Source organism: Pelodiscus sinensis, chromosome 6 (genome assembly GCF_049634645.1).
Source record: "Pelodiscus sinensis isolate JC-2024 chromosome 6, ASM4963464v1, whole genome shotgun sequence".
Classification (NCBI taxonomy): Eukaryota; Metazoa; Chordata; order Testudines; family Trionychidae; genus Pelodiscus; species Pelodiscus sinensis.
Window position 1 is genome coordinate 82986701 of NC_134716.1, and position 13604 is coordinate 83000304.

The 13604-nt window shown below is 39.7% G+C and overlaps 1 protein-coding gene and 1 long non-coding RNA gene across 10 annotated transcripts in view; one reads left to right on the forward strand and one right to left on the reverse strand.

The window, feature by feature from the left end:
* Positions 1–2335, forward strand: part of FCHO2 (FCH and mu domain containing endocytic adaptor 2) — a 223517-nt gene extending 221182 nt beyond the window's left edge. For all 5 annotated transcript variants that reach the window (XM_075932247.1, XM_014574166.3, XM_014574168.3 and 2 more), the window contains one exon: positions 79–2335. In XM_075932247.1, coding sequence (XP_075788362.1) covers positions 79–101 — 23 coding nt within the window. In that variant the 3' untranslated portion in view covers positions 102–2335. The remainder of the gene's footprint in view (positions 1–78) is intronic.
* The window catches only part of LOC106732099 (uncharacterized), a 90150-nt gene that overhangs the window by 45118 nt on the left and 31428 nt on the right, over positions 1–13604 (reverse strand). The gene's annotated exons all lie outside the window — the stretch shown is intronic.

Below are 13604 nucleotides of genomic sequence, written 5' to 3' on the forward strand. Positions count from 1 at the left end.
TCTTTTATGGTCTTATTTATTGTAAAACATAATTACTGTAAGTATTATAATTGCAAGAGGTTATTTGTATTTTAATAGGACGATATATGGCAGATTGCTGATGAATTTGTGGAAATCGCTGAATCAAAGGAGCACAACAAGAAGCTTATTCTATTTTTTCTGCCTCTCTCACACTATTTTAACATGCATTAATTTTTTTAAACTTGGAACTGTTTGGGAACTCACTACAAAACAAAAAAAATGCACTTTTCTAAAGTCATTTTTAGAAAAATATTACTTTATAATAGCACTGAAGTGAACTTCAACACTGTAAATGATCAACTGAAATCTTTGGGAAACTTGTTTCTTCAGATTTTAGTAAATTTATATAAACTTAAGTCAGAATACTAATCATTAGCTGTACTGAAAATGTATGAAACTACATTATAATGTAAGCATTAAACTTAAAGGAAAGCAAGCACGAAATATTTTTAGCTTTCATAAGTAATATTCAAATACAAATTTTCAGTTTCCTTAATTGCCATTGTGCAAAGCAGAAAGAAAGATAATCCCTCCTCCCACTTATGTTGCCTTTGTGTCATAAAATTTGTTAGAAAGAGATGTATACAAAAAGTATGTGATTCTCTTGTACCATATATTAGTGTAAATTGTTTTATATATATGATTTAATTTTTTCTAAAGTGCAATGTGTTAAAAAATTGCAAAAGATACTTCTGCTGTTAGTAAATTTTATGACAGTTATGATTATTTGAATTAATGCTGTAGACTTAATTTATTTTTATATGGATTATACATAACATTTGTGCCTTTTTAAAAACTTTTTAAACTGTGCCTGTCCAATTTATCATTGATGTGCCTCACTTCCTTTTTTAGTCTGGCTCTTGCATACAGTGGTATTTATGTGTAATGCATAGAACTTCAGAAAATTCCTTTGACTGGAATTTAGAAGGTAAATTTACAGTGACTGGAGGTTGCTTTGTAAAATGTCTAAAATACTGGATTTACTTCCTCATGAGGTAATTACAATAAATGCAGCCATTGTAGAGGAAAATGCATAGTTCAAGGCTTTGATATAATCACATAACTCAGTGTCAGTTTCAACTTTAATATCACCAAAGATGTTTGAATTTTGAAGATGCATAAAAATTATTAAAAACGGGATATTTTTTTAAAACGTAGCATTTCCCTTCACTCTGACTACTAAGTTTTTGAAAAATGATTTAAGTGCTTTATGGACATGTGACATGAATGTAAATGTGTGCTTTGTGAGAAATATTTTGGCCAGCAGCAAAATGCTGCCATTTTTTTATTAACTTCAATGGCGTTTAAAAACTACCAGTTTATATGTTTGTATTGTTGCATAGAGAAGTGATCTGAAGTGACACACTGGTAGCATTGCATAAAACCAGTTACTAACTTCAAAGGCCCATTATGTATTAATATTGTTAAACAAGTCCTTATTAAATGCAGAAATTAAAAAATGTTTTGTATTCAGAATTATTATACTGGAAGCAATAAAATTTAGTGTAATCATTTATGTAAAGTCACTAACAAATTGGACTGCTATGCTTTACACTGATCAATTTTCAGGACCTGTAGACACGTAAATTCTGATTCATGTTACACACTACTTACAAAAGCATTCATTGTGAAGCAGTATACCACATGGTATGTGGTTTTTATATATATTCCTTATTATAACAAATCTGAATTAAATTTGACTGAAGCAGTACGTATCGCTCTTAATTTGCTAAAATATTACTCTTTACTGAATGGTGTACATAACTTAGAATATCTAACTTTTATTGTAATTGTCATTTAAAATGGTACAGTCTTTTACTGGAATCTTAATTGTAATCTGCTTTGCAATCAAACAGTGTGTTTAATCTGAATAGTTATTATTGAAATTGAAGAATTATTTTGCTCTCCATTTTTAATCAAGTATTACTTAAATTTTAAACTAGCTTCATACCGAGGGATCAAACATACATTTGAAGTGGGTGCAGGTTACAATTTTGAGGCCATGCAAACTTATATAGACTTTTTTGTAAACAAATCCATAGACATTGTGAAAAGATTAGATATTTGATGAGAAATCTATGGAGCAAGCTGGTTCTTGCTTATGTAGACAGTAATAACCTCATTAGCTGTCTGAGAAAATGAATTTTTAAACAGTTCTAAAGGATCTGAGGTTTGCGACTATTATTATTTTGGAGTGTAAATTAGAACAATACAAATTTATCTTGCAAAAATTGTAAATACTTCTGATTTTTCATAAAATGTAAATTTTCCAAAAAAGTGCACCCATAATAAACATGTAATATATAAAGTACAAGCTGATTTCTGCTGGTTTTTTTGCAATAACTAACAATACTCAAATTTCCAAATGGTCAGTACACGGCTAGTTTTGTGCCACAGTACCGCACTGGTTGAAACCTATTACTTGATTTGCTCATTATTTAAAAAAAAAAAAAAATCCTTTGTGTGGAACAGTTCTTCCAACCTTGTTTATACCATGGTCTGGCAAACTGGCAACATTTTATTTGAATAATGAATATGCAAATAAAATGTTACCCATCTGCTAAAAGCCCTGACCCCAAGAGTCACCACGAACAGCTGGCTTCAGCTCTCATAGTCACCACATGGCGGGCTGCTGCTCCAGCTGAAGCCAGATGTTCACAGCAGCTCTGGGGGCCAGGGTTCCCTAAGCCCCCCAGTACCCTCTCCTATCCCCCAGCACCAGCCACTGACCCCAGAGTCCTCTGCACCCAATGCCCCTCCCCAGTGCCAGCCACCTGACTCTTAGAGCCCCAACCTCAGAGTTCCCCAGTGCCTCCCAGTTGCTAGCTGAGTGCTGCTGCCCAGGTTGCAGCTGTTCTAAGGCTGCCCTCCTGCTGCACAGCCAACCACTCTTCCGCGTCTGGGAGGAGACCCCGCCCCTGCCTGATACTGGTTGGCTGAGAGGCAGGGCATGACACGCTCCCAACAGCCATGGCAGGAGGGGAGGTACTGGGCAGTGTACCCTAACCCCCAGAACTGCTGCAGCCTGGCAGACAGCGGTTCACGAACTGGTGACTGAGAACCGCTGCTCTAGACATGTATAAAAGTCTCAGAGGGGTAGCCGTGTTCGTCTGTAACTTAAATCTTTTTTTAAGAGTGGTCCTGTAGCACCTTAGGGTACATCTACACTTGCTCCCTAGTTCGAACTAAGGATGCAAATGTAGGCGACCGAAATTGCTAATGAAGTAGGGATTTAAATATCCCACGCTTCATTAGCATGATCTCGCTGGTGTGTTACTTTGCTCAACAGCTGTTTTGAAAGTGAAAGTGCATGCCGGGACGCGTTAGTTCGAACCAAACCCCTCAACGTTACTCCTCAAGTTCAAACTAGGGAGCAAGTGTAGATGTACCCATAGAGACTAACAAAACAATATATAGTATCATGAAGAAAGCTCATGATCTATATGGATGGGGGTATGTGTGTCTCTCTAAGGTGCTACAGGACCACTCCTTTTCTTATACTTTTTTTAAGTTCTCCAGAAAAACAAGAAGAAAGGTATTTTGGTAGAAAACGGAGATTTAGAGGATGGTGCCATCAATATGTAGATGACACCCAACTCTATTTCTCTGTGACATTGGATCCAGGTATAGCGGCAATCAATCTGAACCAGTGTTTGGAGGCAGTGATAAACTGGATGAGGTCGAATAGGCTGAAGTTGAATCCAGGTAAGACTGAGGTCCTGTGGATTAGGAAGTGGTGTGTTACCTGTTCTGGACGGTGCCATGCTTCCCCTGAAAGAACAGGGATGCAGCTTGGAGGGAGTCCTGGACCTTTTTTTAACATCTGAAAATCAGATTTCCATGGTGGCCAGGAGTGCTTTTGGGCAGCTTCAGCTGATCTGCCAGCTGCAACTCTTCCTGAGTAAGAACCACTTGGCTATAGTGATTCATACTCCTGTCACGTCCCTGTTGGATTATTGTAACGTGCCCTATGTGGGACTGCCTTTAAGAGTCTTCAGAGGCTACAACTGGTACAGAATGCAGCTGCTTAAGTTTTAACTGATAGATGTTATAGGGAGCACATTATGCCAGTGCTCCAGCAGCTGCTCTGGTTTCTGGTATGTTTCCAGGCACAATTCAAGGTCTTGGTTATGACCTATAAAGCCCTAAGTGGGTTGGGACCGGGGTATTTGAAAGAGGCTGGAGAGGCTCCGCTCCATGTTCCTTCACTTATGGAAGTACGGTTGACATCTATGCAGAGCAGCCCTTACCCCTAGACTATGGAATCCTCTCCCCAGGACATATGCCTAGCACCAATGTTGGTGCTGTTTCGGCGCCAGGCCAAGGCTACCCTTTTTACCCATGCTTTTATTGTGGGGGGTGTGTCCCTCCTCTTGAGGTGTTTTGGAAGGTTTTCTGTCTCCCTCCCCCTTTGAGTTCTTATATTTTACTTTATATACACTTATGTTTTTTAAAAAAAATTTAAGCTGCCTCAGATATTATAAATAAAGAGGCAGGGTAAAGATATTTTAAGTTAAATAAATCTTAGAGTGATATGGTTCTAAGTTTTGCAAATACTAGCAATATTGGCTAATCTATTCCTAGCAATGACTGTTAAAAGAATAATTTGACACCCAGTTGATTTTAAAAATATATTTGAGTGGAATTCTAATTTCTTTTCTAAAACTGTCCTGCAGAAAATTGCTTAAATGCAGTGAGCCAGCTGAGCCTTCAAAATTCCTAATGAATTTTGAAAGTAGGATGAGAGTAGGATATAAGGGTAGGAAAATAGAGCCAAAGAAAAGCACAGAAGGCTTATGAAGTCATAATAATATAAAGCATTTGCTAAGCAATTAAAATATTTTTCCCCAAACACTTTCCAAATTAGTGCATGTAAAAGCCGGCAAAGAAGACAAAATATTTAATGTTTTCCTTAAAGCAAACAGTTCCATAAATATTATTCTTAAGCTTCTGAAGAAAAATGTTATAAGCTTAATTTTTCATAATCAAAGGATTTAATTTTTTCTTCTTTTCTATAAAAAATATACTAATGGTTAACAGTGCTCCTTCCTGTACCTTAGTCTTCATAAGCCCTAACTGACTAAAATAATCTATATACCAACACATTCCAGATTTGTAGCGCATATGCTGTAGATGGGAGAGAAATAACATTAAGTTCAAAGAACATTCCTTTTTTTATATATATATATATATATATATATATATATATATATATATATATATATATATATATATATGTATAATGGAGATATACCATCTCATAGAACTGGAAGGGACCTTGAGAGGTCATCGAGTCCAAGTACCATCCCTGACAGATTTGCTCCAGATCCCTAAATAGCCCCCTCAAGGATTGGGGCCAGAGACTGTGGCCAATGAACCAAATAATTGTCCCGAAACAGGTGAAAATGAAGACAAATTGTTGAACCTCTCAATGACAAGCAAGAAACTAAATTCTAGGTGAAACAAACACTTCCCTCCAAACTCACCCTCCTGCAAAATGTTATATTTCTAAAGGCATATCAATGGGTTGTACCTGAAATAATCACATTGTACATGAAACTCTTAGGAGATTTTTTTTCCCAGAGACAGATTTTTAGAATGCTGGCTTCTGTCTTTCTTGCCTTCTTTCAAGAATCCAAGAGTTGGGTATGTTAAATAAAAAGATTTCCTGCATTTTTCATTGAATGCTGGTGATTTCCAGCCCTGCTAGGTTCCCCTATCACATCCATTATCTTCCACCAAGACCAGCTACACTGAATTTCCTTCCAGAACAGTAAAGTAAGTGATCAGTAAATAAGAACATTCTTTTCTTTCCCACCCTTACCTCAGAGCCAAGTTCATCACTTTAGTAATCAGCATTTCTGTCATGCATAAAAGCAGAAGATTGAAGACATGATTCAATCTATATATGAGAGCTCAGAATCCCTGGGAATCCAAACTATTTGACCTTTCTCATTTTAAGCAGATATACCCATAAATTGCTCCAACTACTCTAAAGTGGATTTGTACTGTTTCAACATGCTTATTACTGAAAAGCAAGCTATAATGTATTCAGAGACAATGACATGATTGCTCACAATAGTGCTAAATAATATTTAGATTTTGGCAAACAGTAGTACCAAAAGCAGATAAGAAATTTTACTTCAACTGGAACACAGTGGTAATAAACTTGGTGTTTTGCTCTACTAATTAACCCAGAAAAATACTGAGTCAAATACTATAAAGAAAACCAGATTTTTTTTAACACTCATAAAATCCTAGGGCTGGAAGAGACCTCAGGAGTTCGAGTGCAGCCCCTGACCAAGGCAGGACCAACTACCTAAATCATCCCAGCCAGAACTCAAAAAACCTCTAGGGATGGAGATTCCACCACCTCACTAGGTAGCCCATTCCAGTGCTTCACCACCCTTGTAGTGAAATAGTTTTTCCAGATATCCAACCTAGACCTCCCCCACTGTAACGTGAGACCATTGCTCCTTGTTCTGCCATCCCTCACTACTGAGAACAGCCACTCTCCATCCTCTTTGGAACCTTCCTTCAGGAAGTTGAAGGTTGCTGTCAAATCCCTCCTCACTCTTCTCTTCTGCAGACTAAATAAGCCCAAATCCCTCAACCGCTCCTTGTAGATCATGTGCTCCAGCCCCCTAATCATTTCAGTTGCCCTTCACTAGGCCCCCTCCAATGCATCCATATCCTTTATATACTGGGGCAACCCAGAATTGGATGCAATACTCCAGATGTGGCCTCACCAGTGCCAAATAAAGGGGAATAATAAATTCTCTGGTGGAAATGGTCCTCCTAATGCACCCCAATATGACATTAGCCTTCTTGACTTCGGGCACACTGTTGACTCATATCCAGCTTCTCATCCCCTGTCTGTGGAGGGTCCAATCTCTCCACACTACCAGCTCCTGGAATTAACAGGTAGCATGTTTAAAAGTAAATTTCACACCGTGCACAGTCAACCTGTGGAACTCCTTGCCAGAGGAGGTTGTAAAGACCAGGACTGTATCAGGGTTCAAGAAAGAACTAGATAAATTCATGGAGGTTAGGTCCCTCAATGGCTAGGATTGGGTGACTGGAGAGGGACTGCTTGAAGTTTCACTGTTCTGTTCACTTCCTCCGGAGCATCTGGCATTGGCCACTGCCTGCAGACAGGATACTGGGCCTTTAGTCTGACCCAGTATGGCCATTATGTTAATGGGTTTATTTTTCCTGTATGCCCAAAGTAGTTGATCTTAGAAAGAATGATATAGGATATCATATCATTCTAATTTCTGGTATTTTTTCATGTGGATGAGGGGATAAAAGAAAGGATTCTTGCTCTAGGGAAACTATTTAAGGAATGGAAGGGTATGTCTAGACTACATATCTCTGTCACCAGAGGGATGTAAATTAGACATACCGACATTGCAAATGGAGCGGGGATTTAAATCTCCTGCACTTCATTTAAATAAAAATGGCTTCCATGTTTTGCTGCGTCAGCAGTTTGTCAGCAAAAAGCGGCTGTCAAGACGGGGATCAGGCGACAAAGAAAGCCTTTGTCGGCAGATCCTGTAAACCTCGTTTTACAAGGCATAAGGGATCAGCCGACAAAGGCTTTCTTTGTTGCCCGATCCCCGTCTTGACAGCCGCTTTTTGCTGACAAACTGCTGACGCAGCAAAACATGGAAGCCATTTTTATTTAAACGAAGTGCAGGAGATTTAAATCCCGGCTCCATTTGCAATGTCGGTATGTCTAATTTACATCCCTCTGTCTACAGAGGGATGTAGTCTAGACATACCCGAAGTGTACTTGACAAAGTTAAGATGGCAGGCACAGAAGCATGATCAGAGAAAGCAATTATGTTGATAATACTCTTAGCGACCAGAAGAAACAATTTTTGTTTCAGCTAAACCATGTTCTTTGAGTGTTTTTTAAGACAGGAAGGAATAGTTATCTTCAGATGCTTTTTTCTCTAGGTGTTTTCCACATTACTTTTGCTAATCTAATCCTGTATGTTTTACGGAGACATCCTGTTAGAATTGTTTAATGTTGTTATTAGAGCTGCTAATAAATCTTTTTCTATGTATTGCACTAGTGTGGAGAAAATGATTCAATTAATTTATCATTTCCAATATTAGCTAAACTAATCCTGTTTTAGGAAGTGGCAGGGCCATTCTTGAGGGATCTTTGGGGCCCACTGTCTCCACCATGGGATCTAATTTTCTACAACCTAGTCCCAGGGCATATTAAGGCTTTGTACCTCACATTGCAGGAGATTCTGGAATGATTTAATCTGTGCATGGAGGGGATAAGTTTGTATCAGCTACTGCCTCAGCTGATGAAGAGGAGAAAGGCCATGGGGGGAATTGTGTCCTCCTGTCTAAGGATGTAATTGTGTAAATGGTTACATAAGCCTGGTCTCATCAATTAATCTTCAGTTACATGCAACCCAGCGCCACTGCACACTGAAAATTTCAGTGGTTACACATTTGCCAAAATAAATGCATTTTAACATCCCTACTCCTGACCTTCAGGCTCCTAGTACTGCCCTCCTTAAGAACTGCCCTGAAGGCAGCGAAGCTAATGGGAATGGCTTGTCAGGGCTTCATGATGCACAGATGTGGTTTCTGGGGCCTCGGGAGGGCTCAAGGGCCACCGAGGTCGCTAATGAAGGTGTATGGATAGACTAGACACTGATGCCACCTGGAAAACCTGTCCCTGGTGGTAGACCCATGGAGTCCCATTGCATAAGAGCTTGCCATTGGCAGGGAAGAAGAGAACATCACTGGTACCAGGGGCACTTCAGTCTGGCAGTGCCTGGATCTTGACTAGTGCCAGGAGCTTCAGGGCACAGATGACTCAGCCTCAGAGTCAGAAGAGTACTCTGAGCCCAACCAAGGAGGAACTGATCCTGGCAGCACAGATGATCTCAGGATATGTCTACACAGCAAGCCATTATTTCAAAATAATGTTGAGATGGAGGGCTTTTTACTCCGACCCCTGTAACCCTCATTTTGTGAGGAGTAAAGGAAGCTAAAGGAAGAGTATTCTTCCTTTGACTTCCTGCTGTGTAGCCGAATTAAGCTACTTCAACTTAAGCTGCACAACTGAAGATGTGCCCTCAGAGAACAAGTGTGATGACCTATCACGGCAGGCTTTCCACAGTGCTGGGAGGGATATGGTGCTGCTGTCGGTGCCAGAACTGGTCCTGGTGCTGAAACAGTTGGTGTAGGCATGAATGGTGCCAGGAGCAGTGCCGAATATGGTGGTGCCTATGAAGAGAAGTGGTGCCACAGATGTAGCCAACGATGCTACTGTGGGGAGAGGTGCTGTGGGCAGTGTTGTCAACAGTGCCTGGCTTGGTGCTGGTGCCATCACCACAATGAGGTCCTGAGTTGCCTCAAATGTAACAGGTGTGGAGGAAAGATTCAAGTTCTCCTCCAACACCTTGCACATTGAGGAGCCCACCTAGACCAGACTCAACCAGCCTTCTGTGTTGGGGAATGGTGCCAGTGCTCCTTGCAGTCCTCCTTTCACAATGGCAAAAGCCAGTGCGCTGTGTACTGCAGGAACTGGAACCATCTCCCAGGACTGGGGTCGGAGTGTGGACTCTGTAAGAGCAGTTTATGCCGCTAGTCTCGCTTTCTTCCCCTCTCCCTCCCCCCCCCCCCCCCCGCAGATGTTGCATTTATCTTGCAAATGGCCCTTTCCTCAGTATTTAAGACACGCAGCATATGGGTATTCTCTAAGCATATGCTTTCCATGAGAGTTACATTGCTTAAAGTTCTGGAGCCATTGTGTACCCAGTCAAAGAGGAAATTTTTGTAAAGGGGTGGGAGGGGAAGGGAACCCCAAGGAAAACTTATTAGCTAAACTACAGCAGCTACTACTACTACTCTATAAGGGAAAAATATATACAATGCTAAAAATGACTTATAAAGCAAGAGGTCAGTAGCGCCAACAACTGAACTATAGCACTTTGACCTTGGGTTGTGGTTCCAAGAAGGACTGCTAAAGACTTCCACTTATCAAGAAAGGGGAAGAGTGCATTTGGCTTCAGACTGACTAACCTAGTGAGGAAGATCTTTAAACTAAGTTTGACAGGGGCAGGAGACAAAACCCTACCGGTAAGTCAAAAAGATGAAAACCTGGGTGAAGAGTCAGAATTGGGGGGAGCATGGGCATTTATAGCACAGACATAGTAAAGACAAGAAGGAACACAGAGAGGGAAATCAAATCAGCATCTTTTATGTCTGTATACTAATGCAAGAAATATGGGGAATAAATATTTAGAATTAGAAATACTAGTGAATCACAATTACGACATCACAAATTGGTAGAATAATACATATGACTGGAATAAAGGCATAAAAAAGGTTCAACTTTCTCAGAAAAGACAGGCTAGAAAAAGGAGAAGAGGCGTTATCAGGTTTATCAAAGATGTATACAATTGCACTGAGATTAAGATGGAAATAGGAGACACCTGTTGAAAGTCTGTGTGTAGGATAAAGGGGCTAAAAACAAAAATATCATTGAAGGGGTCTACAGTAGACCCCACTTACCCAGGAAGAAAAGATGGATGAGGCTTTTTTTAAAAAACGGAATCAGCTAAAGCACAGGACTTGGTGGTAATGGGGGTCTTCAGCTACCCATATATCTGTTGGGAAAATAATACAGCTGGGCATAGATATCCAACAAGCTCTTGGAATGCCCTGGAGACTTTTTTTCTTTCTATTTCAGAAGGTGAAGAAAGCAAATAGAGGAAAGGCTGTTCTAGATTTGATTGAGGAGAAGCTGGTTGAGAATTTCAAAGTGGAAGGCAGCTTGAGTGAAAGTGATTATGAAATAAGAGTTCATGACTCTAAAATGGTAGGAGGAAAACAGCAGAATAAAGATAATGGATTTCAAGAAGGCAGACCTTAGTAAACTCAAGCAATTGGCAGGTTAAATCCCAGGGGAAGCAAATCCTAAGAAGGAGAAAAACAGTGCAAAGAAAGTTTGAAAAACTGCCAAGAGAGACATTAGAAGTAGGACCTCTCTGGTCCAGATACATCTGTGGTCCTGCCAGACCATGGATGCTGTTGGAACAGAACAAGGGTCCAGTGGCAGAGTGGTTGGTAGCCAGGAGTAGAGGGGAAATGTAGCCTGGATGGAGCTGTTATAAGGGGGTGCATAACTGGTTGAAAGCCATTCCCACAGAGTTGTTATCCATGATTCATTCAAATGGGAAGGACGTATCGAGCGGGCCTGCATAGTTTGATCCTGGAGCTGTTCAATATTTTCATCAATTACTTAAATAATTGCAAAGAGCAGGTTCTACTCAACATGCGGCCCGCAGCCCATTTGTTTGCGGCCCATGGTGTAGTTTGGGTTGATGCGTGTTTTAGTAGTTAAATTCCTGGACTGTCATTACTCATTAAAAGTGCTGTCAGATGTGTGTAAATCAGGTAATTATTGCATTTTATTAATATCAGAAGAACTGATTTAAGGTACCTGCATGTTGTATAATCGTGCCTTATTTTTTGTATTCATGTCAGTCAATGTCAAAGAAGCTATTTGCATATATATTTGCATGTATATGCAACCTCAGTTAAGTTGCAGCCCTCGGCATATACTGTATCATTGCGGCCCTCAGGGCTTCCAAAGTTGAGTGGCCCTGGCATAGAAAGTATGCTTATAAAATTAGCAGATGATACCAATTTAGGAAGGGTTGCAAGTGCTTTGGAGAATAAGATCATTCAAAATTATCTGGACAAACTGGAGAAATGGTCTGACATAAGATGACATTTAATAAGGATAAATGCAAAGTACTACACTTAGAAAGGAACAATGAGTTGCACATAAATAAAATGGGAAATGACTGTGTAGTAAGGAACACAGTAGAAAGGGATCTGGGGATTATAATGGCTCACAGTAGAAAGGGATCTGGGGATTATAATGGCTCACACTGTTTTACCATTCTACTCCTTGCTGATTTAAACCTGAACTGGAGTATAGTGTCCAATTCTGAACACCACATTTTAGGGAAGAGCTGGACAAACTAAAGAAAATCCAGTTGAGGGCAACAAAAATTATTAAAGGTGTAGAAAATATAACTTATGAGGAGAGATTGAAAATGATTTTGTTTAGTCTGGAGAAGAAAAGATTGAGGGAGAACATAAGCTTTCAGTTACATAAAAAGTTGTTACAAAGAGGAAAGTGAAAATTTATTCCCCTTAACCTTTGAGAACGGGACAAGAAGCAATGAGTTTAAATTCTAGCAATGGTGGTTTAGACTGAACATTAGAAAAAACTTCGTGTCAGGGTAGTTAAATTCTGGAACAATGTCTAAAGAGGATGTAGAAGCTCTGTCATTGGAGGTTTTTAAGAATGAGTTAGATCAGTGTTTCTTAAACTTTTTGAGACCATGAAACACCAAACAATAATATTTTTTTATGCGGAACACCTATGAAAATTTTCTTCAAAAAAATTGTCAGACAAAAAAAAAGATAAACACAAAGTGGTAACAAAAATAAAGAAGAGATCACGGCACACCTGTGAGTTGTTCACAGAACACCAGTGTTCTGCGGAACATAGTTTAAGAAACACTGGGTTAGATAAACATCTGTCAGGGATGGTCTTAAGTATTACTTCAGTCCTGTCTTAGGATTGAACTAAATGACGTACTGAGGTCCCTTCTAGTCCTACATTTCTATGATTCTGTGATTCCCTGACTTCATTCTAAAGTTCTTATACAGGGTGCTCTGAACTTTCATTTGAATCAGTCGACATGCCTTCTGGTGTTCTTCCCCATACCTCATGAGACTCTTGGAAAATACACACTTCATATGCCTCATATTTTGAGAGCACTTTTCTACTACCTCCATAGTACAAAAGTCATTTAGGCTATTTGTAATGTTGGGAAACAAATCTAAAAGGCAGGCAGTTTGAATCCAAAAATCCTTGAAATGGGTATCAGTTTTCATTAAGATTATATATAAGCTAAATAAATTAGATCTATTGAGAGGCTGGCCAGAGACAGACAGAAGTGGAGGACCTTTGTTGCTGCCCTATACACCAGTGGGCATGAAGGATGATGGTGAAATAAATTAGATGCACCTTCTCATATTAGTAAATGCTCTACTAGGGCCCAAGCATGTTCCTTGGCAGACTTGAGGAACAATCGGAAAATTTGCAAGGAAGCAGTTAAGAACTCAGTGCATACTTTTATTCAGCACTACTCACTGGTTGTAGCTACAAGATCTGAAACCCAGCTTGGGAGGCAGACCTCTCCTCTTTATTTAAAAGCTTCAAGGGGTAGCCGAGTTAGTCTGTACAGGATAAACTTATAACAACAACAAATGTCTGGTAGCACTTAATATACATGTTTTGTTAGTCTTTAAAGTGCTACCAGACTATTTGTGGTCTCTTTATTTAAAACAGGGCTCCTAACATCTACTTCCTTGGGAGAGAACAGCTGCTAAGCAATCAAGGGCTTGTCTATACTACAAAATTAAGTCAACTTAAGTCGAGGTACCTTAGTAATTAGAGCAGTGGTTCACGCCCACACTTGCTCCTTCTCTCAGTGGTGCACATCTTCACCATGAGCACTTCCAAA